Genomic DNA, 18,027 nt, shown 5'->3' with positions numbered 1-18,027 from the left:
CCGGATTTTTCTCCCGTTCTAAAATTTGAACTGACGGTTTCATTTATGTTTTGATTTGATTTAACCACATTTCGAAAATCTTCTGAACTAATCAATCTTTAATTTGTTTATCATCATTTTGAATTTTGAATTTTGAATTTATAATATATCTTTAGATTTTACATTATTTTATTCATTTTTTATTATTTTAAATCTGAATTAAAATTGTTATCATAATTAGAATTTTACTTAATATTTTTTATATACATTATCATTTAACAAACTATATATTTCATTTAAATTTTATTGTTTTTTGTATTTTTAATCACTGTTTATCCATTATTATCTTATAATACTATTATACCATTAATTTGTCTTTTTGATACTAAGTATTCACTTTTGCAATTTTGTTGTTTTTGCTATGCCTCTACAACGAGTTAGACTTCTTTAGTAGACTTTAACGAGTTAGGCTTCTTTAGTAGATTTTGTGGTTGATTGTATTAAATACAGTATAATTGTTGAACCTTGAATGAAAAATGAAATTAGATTACGGTGTAATTTTAAATAAACGAGCTCATTTCTTGATTTTTCTCTCCTGAATTATATTTGAATTTATATTTTATTATCAAATTAGATTTTATCTAACTACTTATTGAATTAATCACAATAAACAAGAGCTTCTAATTTTTCTCTCCAATTTATATTTGAATTTATCTTTCATTATCATATTTGATTTTATGTAACTTGTTTTTTTTATTTGTTTAAATGTTTGTTAAAAATTTCAATTGTATCTAAATATTTTATAAATATTGTTATCAAATTAATTTGATATATATATATATTCGATATTTTCAAACTTTCATATAGAAACACCTAAAAATAGCTTTTTGTACTTAAAAAAACATATAAATGGGATAAACTTTAAATATTTGAAACATGTGTATATATATATTTGTTTAGTTTATTATTAATATTAATATTAATATTAATATCACCATCATCATTATTATTGAAATAAGATAACAAAAAACCCTAAATCTCATATTCTTCATCTTCTTCACGTCCCCCATAATCTCTTTTTCTCTTTCTCAACCTCATATATGTGATTGTTAGTTTCAGCAACCCTTTTCTTGAATTTCATCGTCTTGGCTAACGACCACCCTCGCCAGGGTCGTCGACTTTTTTCGTTTGCACACATGTTTCTTACTTTTGTTTCTACTTTGAACATCGTTTGTTGGTTGGCTTTCAAGATCCTATGAGCAAAATAGTGACGACGATGAAACTCCCTACAACTGGTTTGGTGTCAAAGGTGATCATATTTTCAATAGTCACAAAGTTTCGAAGTTGCAATTCCTTCAAATATTCACTTACCAACAACAACTTCACTAATATAATCAAATTTATTCTATCTCACCTTATAGGAAGTCCACATCCATAAGTTTTTAATGACCTCCACCGCTTGGTCATTATTTTCTCTTGCATACACGCATTCTACAGGCAATTAGAACATATTGGGTAAATTAAAATTTTTAATTTTTTCTTTTGGAATGTTTAGATAATGTGTATTTGTGTTCTAGAATATTTAGTGTGGTATTCGAGAGTTGTTTTTGAAACAATATATCTTTTCATTATCGTTTGTGCTGAATTGTTTTAGGGTAGTTTTATCATTTACTAATTAGGATTTCTATTATATAACTTCGATTTACTATTTTTATAATTTTGATACTTTTTACCATTTTTTCAAATGAAGGTTTAAAATTTTGATATTTCTCTTCGTCGCTATTTTTATTTATTTTTAAGTGATTCCTTCACTAACGGATTCAATTGGGTCAGATCCAACATGGCTTCTATTGGGCCATCCCAATTCAGGAAAAATAGGCCTGGGCCCAATAAAACAACCATTAATTTCCACTACCTAACCTTTAAATGCTCCCTTCATGCGCTCCCTCCTTTTACGTGCTCTTTCTTCGTTACTTCCTTTCCTTTGCCGCCGAATCTGCTATCTTTTTGTTCTAGGTCAAGGTCAGCTGTTCTTGGTCATCTGCTCGTTGATCCTAGTTTTGTTCTGTTGTATACGCTCATACGATCAGTTCCATTCTTGCACTCTCATCGATCTAACAACCTCGTAGAAATCTTCATCTCCCGAAGGTAATCTCATTCGATGATTCGATCTCCGGTCTTCCTGCCGACTACGAATCTATAAATACATCCTCGATTTGGGTTTCTCATCATTCTGCTTTCTGTTATGAATTTTGCTTCTCTGCCTTAAGAACAAAAAATATCTCCATGAATCGAATGAGGAAGATTTGTTATTTTGTTAGGTCTATGTTTTTTTTTTTAAAAAAAAAAAAATCATAGTAGAGGTTTTAGAGTTTTGAGTTGATGAGCAAGCTAAAGTTGTTGGAGTACTTGAATATTTTTTGACAATTAAATCGGGTGTAGTTTCAATGTTTAGCTGGTGGAACGTGAATATATCAGACAGGCGAAAAGATTGATTGAAGATCGAAAAAAGTTGTTAAGCTTCTAAGGTCTCGAAATCTTCGTTGCACCAGAAAGTGAAGAGGTTTTTCATGATTTCTTGTTGTTTTCTGGAACAAAAATTCTTATCATTTTTCTCAGTATATATTTATCTGGCAGGTTGAGTTTAAGCGCATTGTCATGTCAACTAATGATTATACTACAATTGTTCCAATCAAGAAGAGGAGGTTTCCTTCGATCCAATCTTCTCCACCCAAAGAAATATCTTCTCTTCCACCAGTAGATGATAACATGGTTAAAGTAGAAGAGCCTTGCGTATCTGATAGTCCAACAGTTTCAAATTCCAGTACAATCACAACTTCTGAATTTTCAGAAAAGAAGAAGATTTCATTTTCCGAGGATGGAAATTGGAAATCTGATTTATGCAATGTCAATATGGTCCAAAGCAGTATAGGACCTTCCCGAGTTGAGTTTAAGAAAAATGATGATTGTTTTACTGGCAGCGTGGGAAATAAAGAAACATGTTTGGTGAATGAAAATCGTATGCTTGCTCTGCAAGAGAAGCCCGAGTTAAAGTTACCATCTTCTGATCCGGACTCTAACCCTGGAGTTTGTGCTGAAAAGAAAAGTGATGAGATTCACAGAAAAGAACTTGATAAATGTAATTCTTCAACTTCTGTGGTAAAAAAAGAAGTTGAATTATCTCTCAGTTTGAAGGAACGTCTTGTTCCAGTCTCAGTTCTAGAAGGGAATAATTTAGGACCAGTGGTATTGAACTTAAGTTTAAGCAAGCAAGGAAGTCACACCCAGTGTCTCACTGGTAATGTCGGGTCTGATAATGATGGTTCTCTTCAGCAGTCAAATAGGGAAAATTGGGATCTAAATACCTCAATGGAGTTTTGGGAAGGCTGTGCAAGTGATGATCCTCCAGTGCATGTTCCAGTTGTTCAGACAAACACAACTGTCGCCACAGATAGATGCTCAACGGAAATGGTTAAAACTGATACTCTGTTTGGAAAACTAACCCACCCTTTAGATCACAGTGATCATCTTCATCTAAGTCTTTGTTCATCTGATCATAGGCATGTAATGAGTCAGGAACAGAGCTCATTTATTAAGTTAGATTTTAGGAAATCAAGTCCTTCTTTAAGTTCACCAGGAAGAAGTAAGCAGTTTGATGATCTTAATGGCACACTGAAAGTTGTAAAGTCAGAACCATTTGCTGAGGGTTCCAAACTTGAGTCTAAAAGTGATGAAGTTAATGTGCCGGGAGTATCAGACAATGCTGTAGTGAAGCGTGGATTTCTTCAACTTCCCAGTGCTTCAGATATTTACAAATCAATGAACATAGTTAAGTCTAAATCTATTAAATCCGAATCAATTTATCAAAGCAAACAGGAAGCACTCAAAACATTAGGTGGTAGATTAGATCTGGTAGAAAAGCAAGTTCTTTCAGATGTAGATAATTCTTGTGCTGTACCAATGTCTTTTGTGGCAGAGATGTCTGAAGTGGCTGGAAATCCTTCTTGTACAACTGATTTGATTATAGACAAAGATATGTCAAACCATTCAGAATTGCAAACTCCTTCTAAAGAACATATTAGTACGATAATGCACCAAGGGGGATCGCATGGTTGCTGTGGTGAACTTGTCAAGTCAGAAGTGACTGATATAAGCGAGGATACAGGTTCCAAAGATTCCAGTAGTCCTATTACAAAACCTATAGCAATTCCATTGGCTGAGATGTCGAAAACAGCTAAAAATCCTTCTTGTACAAATGATATGATTGTAGACAAAGACGTGCCAAACCATTCAGAGTTGCAAACTCCAACCAGAGGACCTCTTAATAGGAAAGTGCACCAAGGAGATGGCTGTGATGGTGGACTTGTGAATTCAGAAATGACAGATTTAAGCAAGGATACATGTTCCAAAGATTCCAATAGCTCTGTTATAAAACCATTCATTGTTGAAGATCAAAATGAGAATAATCCTCAGTGGCATCCTTTGGAACACAGGAATAAGCAGTGCTCCAGTTTGCATGGATGCGAGGAATGTTCTGTTAGTGATGAGGAAAAGATCAGTTTATCAGCCGATTTATTAGAGGAAGATCCTTATAGTTCTGAATATGAATCAGATGGTAAGCAGGATGTAAATGAGGCCATGGATGCTGTTGATAATGTTATAGAAGAAGATTATGAAGATGGAGAGGTTCGGGAACCAATATTGATGACTCAAGTAGAAAGCAGTATATGTGAGACAAGAGAAGTAAAAATTTTTGATCATGGTGATTGTAGCAATGGACTTCCTGGTTCTGATTGTTCCTCTTTGGTTTCTGTTAAACAGGAAGATAAATCAGAAATTCTTGATGTTAAAAGAGAAGACATTCTTCATTTTGTTACTTCAAATCAATCTTCTGAGCAAGAACATTTGAAAGAGCTACTTGTTGAAGATAATACCTCTAAGGTGAGTTTGAACAAGGCCAACAAGGCTATAAAAGCCACAGGTCCTAGGCAATTGTTTCATTGTGAGAAAATATTTGCCTTAGAGGACCAGAAAATTTCTTCCGAGAGAGCCACTACTGGAATTGAAGAATCAATTGCGACAGTTTCTCAGAGTGATGCAGAGAATGTTAAAACAGTGGATTTTGTCCAAAACGAGGATCTAGCTCTGCCAAATGTTAAAGAGCCTTTAAATAATGATGATGTTACTGATGATTTTACTCGTGGCAATCGACATAGCCAGATTGTTAATCCCTGTCAAGCTTCTACTTCATCTCCTACCAAAACAAGACCGAGTTTGGTGAGGTCGGTTTTAACACAAACTGATAGAGAACTAATACCTGACATGGCGCATGATGGAGAAAAATTACAACCTCAAGGAAGGTGATTATTTGTCATGGCTTCTTTTTTTTTTTTTTTCTTATAAATATATATAATATATATATATATATATTATTATAAATATAATATATAAACCAAGCCTGTTTCTTGTCTGCATTCATTTGATTACTTTCTGCATTGCTGACATCTTTCTATTTTCTAGAGATGACTCGTACAGGGACGTTTTCCCGAAATTTTATGTGAATAGACGTCAGAATCTATCACCCCGAACGAATTTTACTCGTAGAAGAGGTAGATTCACTATCCGGATAAACTCTGTCCAAGGTGAATGGGATTTTAATCCAACAATTTCTCCAGGAGTTTACAATGATCAAATACCACCATATGACGCTCGAAGACGTAAATACATGCCTGCCGTTTCTGATGAAGACATTGATCAAAACCATTATAAAATGAAACCCGGTGGTCCATTTCGTACTGGTGGTCATCGAGGTAGACAAATTTTAGACGATGAAGGCCCCATTTTTTGTCATATACCTTCTAGGAGGAAGTCACCTGGTAGAAGAGATGGGCCTCCACTACGAGGTGGAGTTAAAATGGTACACGGAATGCATAGAAATGTCAGTCCAAGTAGATGCATTCGTGAACCTGGGTCTGAATTGATTGGACCGCGACACGGTGAAAAGTTTATGAGGACCTTAGATGATGAGACAATGGACCCAATGTACCATCCTCAACCTCCATTTGAAGTAGATAGGCCTCCTTATATCCCAGACCGAAGGAACTTTCCCATCCAAAGAAAAAGCTTTCCAAGAGTTGATTCTAAATCTCCAGGAAGGTCCAGAGGACGCTCTCCTGGCCAATGGTTTCCATCCAAAAGAAAGTCCGAGAGATTCTTCGGACATCCAGAAATGGCACGTCGAAGTCCACCGGGTTATAGGATGAGATCCCCTGATCAGCCTCCTATCCATGGAGATATGCCAGTTCGAAGACATGGTTTCCCTTTTCCATCACTGCCACCCAACGATTTGAGGGATATGGGCTCTGCTCGTGACCATGGCCATATGAGATCAGGTATACGAAGTAGGAACCGAACAGATAGAATATCCTTTAGAAATAGGAGGTTCGAAGATATGGATCCTCGAGATAGGATAGAGAGTAACGAATACTATGATGGGCCTATACATCCAGGTCAATTTAATGAACTGGTCGTTGATGGTAACGATGACGACCGAAGAAGGTTTCCTGACAGACATGAACATCTTCATCCATTCCGACCGCAATGTAATGATTCCGATGGTGAAAACTATCATAACGATGCAGATGAAAGGCCTAGGCCTTTCCGATATTGTGCAGAGGATGAAGCCGAGTTTCATGAAAGAAGTAAGATGAGAGAGAGGGAATTCGATAGACGATTAAAGAACCAATCTGAAAATTTAGGTAGACGAACTGGAGTTATTGAAGAACATGAACAAGAATACAGACATGGTCGGCAGTTGTGGAATGAACATCATGGCTTTGAAGAAATCTCACGAATGAAAAGAAAAAGATTTTGAAAATTTCCTTTGCAATAATCTCTGCTGGACTCAAGTTTCAAATTCTAATTTGCCTCATTGAGCAATTCAGAAGCCAGGTGAATATTCATTTTTTTTTGTTGGTTGGCTATATGTGTGTGTGTGTATATTTATATGCTTTCTTCTGCCATTTCAGAGAAGTTGCCTCCCTCTTGTGCTTAGAATTGGTTGCTTCACATTGGAAGGACTTATATTCTTTATTACCCACATCCTATAAAATATGAAAATTCTCTTATATTTACCTGAAATATGAAAATGTAAAAGTTGAATTAAATTTCCTAAGTAGTATTCTTTGGGTGATTTTAATTCTTTTGGCCGTCTGACAATATTTTTTTAAAATCAAAAGCATGTTTCGACAATATTTTTTCAAAATTAAAGACATGTTTTGACACTATTTTTTTTAGAATTAAAGGCATGTTTTGGAGTAATTCTAAAGTGGTTATTTTCAAAATCAATTTGAAAATATTGTTAATAATTTAAAATTAGTATGAAAATTGTATTTAAAAATGAAATTAAATATTGAATTGAATGATTAAAGGTGTGTTTTTGAAAGATTTGTAGTAGGGCAAGAGTGAATTTAACTATTTTCAAAGCACATTATGATATAATAACTTTGTAGAAGTTAAATGTTCTTTATGTCGAAATTATCATCCATGATTTTATGCTTAAAACTTTTCATATAAAAAAGGTAATTATTTTAAATGGTAAGACTATTGAAAATATTCTCAAGTAAAATTTTATTGTATTTAGCTCATTTTTTTCAAATTTATTTGAAAGCAATGTTATATAAAATTTTGATTGCCACTTGATTGATTTAGATTAGGCCACATTGTTTTTGTCTTTTTAACTTCTAGGTTTGGTGTCTTTGGAGTAATATTGGGATAGGTTTGGTGTCTTTGGAGTAATATTGGGATATTATTGCATCAAAGGACAACATTAGCCTATTCTGTTGTAAATAAAAAAACCTTTATGACATATCAAAACAGATTATTTGATTGCAAATTTATGTGGGGAGGTAGTGCTTGAAATTTTACATGCATTGAAAATTTAGATGGGTTAAGAAAAAAGAAAACAACATCACAACAGAAGCTTGAATTATCAAGCTTCAGAATAACGAATGATAATAATGTTACTTCCTTTGAATAATGCACGTTTCTCATGTTCATTCATACAACAATTCAAGAGCATTGGTTCAATGTTAAACAAGAAATGAAGAAAGAAAGGTTGAAATTTCAGGAAAAAGAAAGAAAAAAAAACTGAATTTATTAAAGCTTTATTCTAATTTTTTATTTCATCCGGCGGCCAAACGCTAACCTTCTCCTTCTCGTATTTGATATATAGAGCAGCAACCGCCGCTACAAAATACACTTGAATCAGTATAATCGCCGGCGTATGGTAATTGATGACGCCTTTTCCGGTAGCTAATTCCACCAGAACCAGAGCCGATATTCCGAGTATCGCAATCCATCCATTGATCCTCTCGCTATACGGACTGAATCCAAATTCCACTTTAAGTCCGCCGGAAACCGCCTCCTTTAGCGGCACTGGCGGCAGGTACACCGACGAGTTGGCGGCGGTAGATCCTTTCTTGGACTTCCGAGCCTTCCGTATCTCTGCTTTCTTTCCTGTTCCACTTCGGTATCGGAGTCGGACTTTGGCCAACCGGTCCTCAAAATCGTCGCCGTCAGATCCAGATTCTGAATCGGCGGCAGGAGATTCCGGATCTGCTGCTCTGGTTACGAAGGTGAGAAGCTTGGGCTTGCGAGGAAGTGTGAGAGAGTTGGGGAATTGCAGTGAGGAAGATGGAATGGCCGCCATGGAAGGAGAAATCTGAGCTCGAGGATAATCTCGCCTCTTTTTGTGCTCGCTGTAATCGTTTCGACCTTATGTTTTTGCGTTTTCTTTTTGTTTTTTTTTTTAGCTTTCTTTAAATTAGTCGGGTTTTTTTTCCCTTTTAATTTGAATAAAATAAATTAGTGGTTTCTATTTGTTTTGTTTTTATATTTTTTATATTTAAAAGGGAAATTTTTTTAATTTTCTTCTTTTGCCTTCTAACTTTTTCATGAATGATAATGGATAAAGTTCAAGAATTAAGAGTGTTCAAAAAATTCGATGACTTGAAAAATTCGATCAACTCAATCCAATCGTTTGAGTTGGGTTGGGTTCAAATAAATGAAAATTTTAAGTTGTTGGTACCTAATATAATCAAAACCAATTCGAATTTATTATTAATTTAAAATATATATATTTTACTTATTACACAATTATTTATGTATAATAATTTTAATTTAATTTAATTTTAATATTTTTTTTGAATAATTTATTCTTTAACAATACTTTTTATTTTAGAAAGAAAATTTTCATTATATAAATTATAATTAAGTTGTTAATCTTAACTCAATATATGAAAATAATTAAATTAGATTTTTACATATTTACGTTTTGCTTCTTTTTAGAACAAAATTTTAAATAAATGATCGATTAACCCGCCCAATCCAAATATTTCATGGTTGGGTTGAGTTGAATTCAATTTTTAAAAGGTTATTTGGGTTGAAGAAATTTACCACCCGAATAATTGGGTTAGGTCTAAAAAGTATTTTAACTCAACCCATGAACATCCCTATAAAGAATAATGTGGTTTTTGAAAGTAATGATAAAAATGAGGTACATAGTATAGAATTTTCAAAAGTACGGAGAAAGTATTGAAAAAAATAGAGTAGTTTTCGGTGGAAGGAAAATCGTGTATCGGGTACACGATTATGTTTTTAATCAAGTTAGTGTCATGTTAGTTCCTATGAACTTGGTCAAAGCCAAACTCGTGGCAGGGTCCACAATTTGACTTTTTTTTTTTAAACTAACAAATTTCTTCCTTATTTATATATTTTGTAGTGTAGTTTGCAAGTATATTAAAAATAAGATATTGACTTGACTAGGTGGAACTTCTCTCCGAAAAGATAGAGTAGATATTCTACAAATAAAAAATAGAACTTGTAGACAAACTAGCGTTTACTTTAGAAAAAGAGAAATTAGTTCTTTAATTTCAAAATAGAAGTTTACAAGATGTTAAAAGACGACCTCCTAGCGCTTACTCTACATGGTGGTCAACTTCATGTGTGTTTAAATTAGCTTCGCCTTGTTGTCGTTGTCGTCTACAATGAATACTTCTTCGATTAATGTCAGCAACATTAAGTTGTTTTATTTGTTGAATAATACTTTTTACATTTACCAAGGTTTGGTCATACAATAAACTCAACTCTGATAAATTGTTTGTACCGAATCCTGCATATCATATATTTAGGAATTGTAAGATAATAAAACTATGCAGTAATAGTAAGCATCGCTGGGTGTAATAAATTGTCTCATGATTGAATCGTATCATGAAAAATAGTCACCTAGTACAACTGGTCCATTTGTTATGACGTGCATGCCAATACAATATATATTTCACATGAATTATGCGTCAGTCTTGGTCATGTTTACCTCTCAAATCAATCTGGTGTAATGTCGAGAGTGTATAGCACAACGAAGGTATCGTTTGTTGCAGACCGAACTGTCTCAAATGATGCCACTCTATTATATGGAAGCATATAAAAGGGCTAACGGTTAACCAGATGTTTTGACCACAAGATAGTAATGACAAAATATCTTGTGTAAAAAAAATTATAATAATAATTAGATACCCAAGAAGTTTTTAATATTCATTTGTATATTCATTTGTTATCTGAATGTGCATCAGTCTGTCAAATATTTGTCGGCATACTAGCAACACATTTGCTGACTGTCTAGAGACAGTTAGTACACCACTATATCTAAAATTATGGAAAAAAATACAATTAATTTATTTTATTACATAAAATGATAACGGAATAAATATAGAAATGAAATAATACCTGACGCTGAGTGGACGATGACCTGGGACCTGTAACTGGACTTGTGGTGCCATAATTTAAAACTATCATAAGCCTATACCGGTAGTAGTATCGGTGGCCCCGTTATTTCCAACGTATGTGCATTAGTAGCCCAACAAAGTTCTCTGTAAAACCATGCAAGGAAAGCACTACCCCACGAGTATGTACCAGCATGCTCGAAATCAAACAACAGCGAGAGAAACAGAAGATGTACCAGAGTGTTCGACTTGTCAGCGAATAAAAATTCTCCATTAAGCTGCATAATATATGCTTGTGCATACCTACATATGCTGATGTCGTTAGCATTGGGAGGCAATTCTGGAAATTGGGACGCTAACCACGAGATACTCAATCTTGAACCTTTCTAATCATCTGGTCGGACGCCTAAGAGTTTGTCACAAACAATTTTCGAATGATATTGTAATGAACCTGTCAAAGGTTCTTCGTCCACTTATAATCTAAATTGTACAGCAACATCTTGCAACGTAATTGTACATTCCCCACAAGGCATATAAAATGTGTGGGTTTCTGGTCTCCAACACTCGCAATAATGAGGTGCCAATCAAGTTGGATAAATCCAATTTGTGCAATCCCAGAAAACCAACCTATTGTTCGTAAGAAATAATACTCGGATCAAACGGGATCGTATGTTGTACAGATGACTCCCTTCTTCGACAACTCAAAACTACAGTAGAAAAACTATCCCATATTGATCGTGAACGATGAGTATTTTGTTGATATAGTTGCACAGGATTAGAAGGACCGGGCTTCATGATACACAAACATTGAAAGAGTATAAACACATTACATTAAAAAAAAATCTATTATCTAAGGAATTCAAATTACATAACATATAATCAATTTCATAACAAAATCCATTACATAACAAAATCAATTACCTATGAAATTCAAATTACACAATAAATTCAAAAGTCTATTACATATAAAATAAGTAACATAAAAAATGGGATACATAACAAAGACATAAATAGCTAAAAAAAGAAACACCTAATGTATGTTGTGGACAAGTACGCTTGTCATGTCCTTTTTCCTTCCAAATTGTACATCGAACTTTTTGGTTAGCCTCTCTCCAAGCCATTTTTTTTTATGAATTCGCGTACTTTTCGGGCGACGTTGTTCTCTTATTAAGTCCGCATTTGGACGAACTTCTATAAATGATAATTCTGGCAAATAATCTGGGTGTTGTATTGGATGGAAACAACCTTCATAACATCACTTGAAATGAGACAACTTGTAGCATTCATCAATAAGAGGTATATATGTCAAACGCACGTTTTTACAAACTGCAATTATATGAGAGCATGGAATTTTGAATAACTGCCACTTATTACAAGAATAAACCCATTCTTTCAAGCTCACAACTTTTGTGTGTTGGCTTTTATAGGAAGAAATCATATTGTACTTCAAAAGTTTGGGTTTCCCTGTCAATAGATGTCACTGTATGTGTAGATGCTCGTTTTTCCTATCTCTTAAGCTTTCCCATAGCATATTATGTATACATCTCTCTAGGTCTAATGCTTCTATCTCTGGTATACAACGTTCAAAATATAGTATTGTGCGATAGAATGTTAACCTAACCAAAGAAGTAATCGACAACATTTTAGCACCTTTGAAAACACCATTTATACATTCAGCTGTATTACTTGTCATCCACCCATAAAGTGCCCATCATATGTGATTGTGTCCATTTTTTCAAGTCAATATCATAAAAATATTCAAGACACTCAAGGTTCAATTGCTTCAACTTTTTTATGCACCTAATGAATTTGCGGCTTTGGTGTTGATTTCTTGCCTTAAATATCAAAGCTTTTAGTTTCTTCGATTTGTATTTCGTATTGAAATTACTAGCAACATGACAAAGATAGTATCGATGATACGCTCTAGGTTCACTCCAACCTATTTCCTTATTGTTAATTGCAGCGAGAATGCCCTTATGTCTATCAGAAATTAAGCCAATACTATCTCGTTGAGTAACATATTCACGCAATACCCACAAAAACCATGACCAACTGGACGAGTTTTCACCTTTAACAATAGAAAAATTAAGGAAAAATATATGTCCGTTTACATCAATAGATAAAACGGTCAATAGTTTCCCCTTATATTTTTCGTAGAGATGAGTTCCATTAATCTGAACTAATAGTCTACAATATTTGAACCATTTTCTTGCAAGACAGAATGACCAAAAAACTCGACCAAAAATAGTTATACCTGGCACATCAAACAGAAGAAAATACCAATCTGATCGTATTCTAGGATTGTAATGCACAACAACACTTAACTAATACAGAAGCTCTGAATATGATTTCTCCCAATCATCAAACATAGCAATCAATGCTTTTCTCTTGGCTTGCCACATCAATCTATAATTAACATTATACCCATATTGTTTTTAATTGCTTCTTGGAGTAGGGCCACAGGTACCTCGAGATCGGCACTAACCATATTTTAAATTTCGATAATCATAAAATTTGAATCAAGCTGTGAATGATCCTGTGTCAACTCTGAGTACAAACATGAGTGCTCCCATTCAAGTCTGAAAATTTCAAACATCCCATGAGTTTTACGTTGACATGCCCGTAATCTCCAATCACAACCATCCTTCCATTGTTTGCATCTCACATACCAAATATCTTGATTTGATAATACCACTACGACAATCTTATAGTGTTCTGCCACGCAGTATTTTTTTTACAACCAGTTGTAAATCTTCTTTAGTGTCAAATAATATTCTTTTTGTATTAAACTAGAATTATCTACACATCTACTCATTTTCTCCAATGTTGACCCTATTTCACAGGTTGAATTAGTAATTTTCCAATCTATTTGTGTGAACATCTCTGATGGTACTAACTCAAGATCATGTTCTTCACTTTTATCGGTTACAAATAATTCATCAATTTTAATGTCAAAATCGTTGTCCCCATCATTTCCAGGTTCAAGAATGACTAAATCTTCAAGACGTATAGACATACTTAGTCAAATTTTTACAACTATTATAGTTGACAAAAAAAAAAAAATATAGGTTCATACTAATAGCCCATCTGACATCAGTTCAAATAGATCAATACTCCAAACAGTCCAAATATATATTTTTTTAAATAAAAAACCAAATCAACCTAAATTAAAATTAAAAAAATTCAAATCAACCTCAATTAAAATTAAAAAAATTCAAATCAACCTAAATTTAATTGTCCAAGTTATAATATTAAACTACAAAAAAAAAAAAAAAAAATCAAATCAACCCAAATATAATAATCCAAGTTATAATATTAAAGTATATATAAAAAAAATCGAATAAGCCCAAATGTAGCTCTATGGAGCATACAATTAAATCTATGGAGCATACATTTAAATATTTTGGAAACTCAATTTTTTATGCACAATCTCATATATTGGGAAAAAAAACCAAAGGTTACCTACAATCGGCAGCAATAGGAAGAACAACGGACGGTGATGACGGATGGACCTACGGACGACAATGGCGGATGGACTGACAGCTGTGAGAGAGAGGCAAAAAGTGAAAAGTTTGAGATGGGAAGAAAGTGAAGGGGGAGAAGGTCGTGGGGTGCATTTTGAGACCACTAAATCGTATACCCGGTAGACGACTTAGGGTAGTTGTGGACTCCGTCCACGGTTACCTGGTCAACACTGCATGACTGTCCACGTGACAGTCTGCTTCTACCAGTCAGTGCCAGATGTGGCAAATGCACGTGATGCAAAGGAAGTCATGGACCCCGTCCACGATTTAGGTCTATTCGTGTACGGGTCCACGATTCCACTACCATATTTTTTACATTACTTTCAGCCAAATCCTATTTTTGTTAATAATTATTCAAATAACATGGTTTTAAAAAAGAATTCAATGATCATTTTGCATTCACATTCGCACCCTTCCATGGTATTCTATGTACCATTTATCATTTTCTTTTTAATTTATTCTTACATTCGCTTATGTCGTTAAATTTTCAATAAATACTATTTTATCTTCACATCCCTTCAAATTTTTTTTTACCTAAATCTTTTAAACCGTTACATTTTCTAACTTTTAAAAGTTTGTGACATTTTAAATATATATATATAAATAATGTTTTATTTCTTACTTGCTTAAAAAATCACTATGTTTTGAATTTATTTTCACGTGCATTTATATGTGTTTCTTAACTAGTATATATATGTGTTGCTTTGGTTTTATACTCAATCATTTTAGGTTCTTCTTTCGATTTTTGTTCATTTTCAGATAAATTTTCAAATGTTCGACTCAACCTAGCCATCTTGTGGTTTAGGTGCTTAAGTGTCATTATCCTCTTTTTAGAAAGCTTATCTTTCACGATAATAATTCGTATTTTCTAATATAGCTACATGACAAATAAAACCTTTACAAATTACACGATTCAGTAAAAGGAACTTATTACAAACAATATCTATTCCAATCTATCAAATCTTAGGAGAAATATCCTTTGATGTCCTACGCGAAAAAGCTACATTTCACTTTCTTCAGAACCATCACATGGTCCTTCGTCTAGAAGCATTTTAGAAAAACAAACATGAGTATAAAAATGCTAAATAAGCAATTCCTAGGTCAAGTTTGAAATTCATTTGCTTTCAAAACTTTTGGAAATCATAAAACAAAGCATTTCAAAACTTTCCGTCAAAACTTTGCTACAAAACGATACTTTCGAAATCAAAACTTTGAGGAAATAATTTTTTTAAATCAAACATTTCAAGTTGAAACTTTTAAACAATTTATCAATTAAAAAAGAATATTGAAATAATCTTTCAATTCTTTTGACAAACAAAACTTTTATACTTTTCTAAAAACACAAAATCTTACCTTACTTTCGATTACACAGCTTTCAATCAATCAGTATTTTCAAATCAAACAAAAATTTCAATCAATCAATACGTTTTATAATACAGGCTTTAGTCACTCAAAATATTCAAATACACAACAAGAAAGATGTACAATTGATGTAGCCTAGCAGATATGGTTACTCATCGGTAACATCAGCAGAAATATTGATTAACTATTGACCATAACAGTAAAAACGTTGGTTAACAACCAACCAAAATAGCAGAAATGTCGCTTACAACCGACTAGAACAAAAATTACTTAAGGATGGAAAAAATTGCAGAAACCCAAACAATTATACAATATCTACCTTATGTAACGTGAGGCCATGTGAGTGCAACACGCACATGAATCTTCATTCCTAATAATATCAAACCACTAAAATGTGTTTATAAATAAGCCTGGTTGATGTAGTAGGATTAGGATAAGTTAGGGTATTATGCTCAAATCCTTAATTGATTAGGATTGGGAATAGTTTCCATGATTGATTAGAATTAGGATTAGTTTTCTTGGTTTATTAGGATTAGGATTAGTTTTTTTTTTTTTACTAATTAGAATTGTGATTAGTTTCTTTAATTAATTAGAATTAGGATTAGTTTGCTTTCCAATTCTCTCTATAAATGGAGAGATTGTCTTCTTGTATTGGCAACTTTCAATTCGTAATAAAGACTTTGATTTTATTATTGGAGATTTCTCTTATTTTATCTCCTAGGCTACATCAATTTAGTATCAGAGCAACCGTCTGGGCCAACGTTGATTGCCACTGGTGGAAGACCAGAAAACTCTTGGCAACCCTGATCGAAAGAGGGAGCTTCATGAGTTGTGCTCGTTATTGAACAGTCCACATCTATATAGGGGAACCCTTTAAATTTTAGAAAAGAAAGAATTACCGAGATTTTTTTTTCAAGATTTTGCAAGAATGGACTACTATCAATCAAGGAAGACGACAAAGAAAAAATATAGTAATTGATATAGGTGAGAAAGTCAATTTTTCTCCCAAAAGCAATGTTGGAATTCTGATTCAAGTGATTCAGAAGAAGAATTTTCCAACATTATAATTTCGCCCATGCTCAATTTCTCTAAAAACCTATCATTACCCACATTTGAAATTTGATTATGTTGATTCTAGCGATTCTAATGAAGATTCTAATGCAGTTTGAAATGGAATAATAAGACAACATTATCAACAAAGAGCCCGATGGTCCAATCAAACCGGTTTCTCAAGAAATTGACGTAAGAATTGGGAGTCAGATGATTCAGAAAATGATTCAGAGTGTGAAAGAAATTATTATCAATAACATCAAAGAACACCCAGGAATCATTCCAACACAAATTTGGAGGTCGAAACATTTTCATGAAAATATAAATATTCAAATAAATACATCTATCAAGAGAACTTTCGAAAGAGAATGAATGAAATTCAGGTTCTTTTAGAAAAAATTCAAGAAAGGCATAATTATAATATTCAAGATTTCTCAATAAACCATCAAGAATCATATTCAGTCACTCAAGAAGATCAAGAACAGATCCAAATAGGTTTTGAAATTGCACAAAAAATGAATGAAGTAGAAGAAAAGAAAAAATCAATTGAAGATGAGTTGGATAAGAAAGGTAGAAAAATCAAAGAGGAGCTTGCATTGGAAGAAGAAAAAAAATGATGGAACTAACACAGATGTTGCTCAATTCGAACTAGATGATGTGGAATTATCAATTGATGAAATCAACAAAGAAGATGTTGAAGAAAATGAAGCCACTGCAAAGAATATGTTCATTTTGTCAAATCAATTAACTGAATCACACGACCAACGCTAAAATTACTTCCACCACAAGAGAATAGAGCAGAAATTAGCCTTGACCACCAAGAAAGACAACAAGAGCATCAACAACACCTATGGTTTGTAAAAATTGTCTAATATTTATCAAGAATTGTTCAAGAGCAACTAAGATCAAAGTTATATCCGAGCAAATACTGGGAGGATGTGAATTCTTTAAGTATGGAAGAAAAAGATACTCATGGGTAACCTAATTCGAAAAAAATAGAAATTCTGCATATATTTTAACAACAAATGATTTTTTGAACAACTTAATTCTTGGGTTCATTGATGATAGTATTGATGGAAATAATTTTCCCTTTCAAAAATCAAATATTCGATATATTAGTGTGACTCGTGAAAATTGGTTGTTATTGGTATCCGATGTTCAGAAATTTGTCCGTTCGAGTGACTTACTTTTTTATTTTTATCTTCATTTTCATTTTAAAACTTGAGGATGAGTTTTTTTTAGGGATAGAATGATGTAGTAGGATTAGGTTAAGTTAGGATATTATGGTGTGTTGAAAAAGAGAGAAGAAAAAGAACACAAGGTTTATGTGGAAA

The 18,027-nt window shown here is 33.2% G+C and overlaps 2 protein-coding genes across 8 annotated transcripts; one reads left to right on the top strand and one right to left on the bottom strand.

The window, feature by feature from the left end:
* Window positions 1-1,925: 1,925 nt before the first annotated feature.
* On the top strand, window positions 1,926-8,349 carry LOC120079942. 7 transcript variants are annotated; one of them, XM_039034410.1, is made up of 5 exons: window positions 1,927-2,127; window positions 2,435-2,542; window positions 2,617-5,339; window positions 5,500-6,930; window positions 8,213-8,349. In XM_039034410.1, exons 3-4 carry the CDS (start codon window positions 2,638-2,640, stop codon window positions 6,851-6,853), a joined length of 4,056 nt encoding a protein of 1,351 aa, XP_038890338.1. In that variant the 5' UTR covers window positions 1,927-2,127; window positions 2,435-2,542; window positions 2,617-2,637; the 3' UTR covers window positions 6,854-6,930; window positions 8,213-8,349. The 7 variants fall into 7 exon arrangements, with proteins under 7 accessions (XP_038890342.1, XP_038890343.1, XP_038890338.1 ...); XM_039034413.1 differs by having other exon boundaries at window positions 2,422-2,542; XM_039034414.1 differs by lacking the exon at window positions 2,435-2,542 and having other exon boundaries at window positions 1,926-2,127.
* LOC120079944 lies at window positions 7,983-8,844 on the bottom strand. Its single transcript, XM_039034417.1, has one exon. It carries the CDS (start codon window positions 8,687-8,689, stop codon window positions 8,150-8,152), a length of 540 nt encoding a protein of 179 aa, XP_038890345.1. The 5' UTR covers window positions 8,690-8,844; the 3' UTR covers window positions 7,983-8,149.
* Window positions 8,845-18,027: the final 9,183 nt, after the last annotated feature.

Source organism: Benincasa hispida, chromosome 6 (assembly GCF_009727055.1).
Source record: "Benincasa hispida cultivar B227 chromosome 6, ASM972705v1, whole genome shotgun sequence".
NCBI classification, from domain to species: domain Eukaryota; kingdom Viridiplantae; phylum Streptophyta; class Magnoliopsida; order Cucurbitales; family Cucurbitaceae; genus Benincasa; species Benincasa hispida.
Note: the sequence above shows the minus strand (reverse complement) of the source record. Positions and strands in the feature narration are given on the sequence as shown.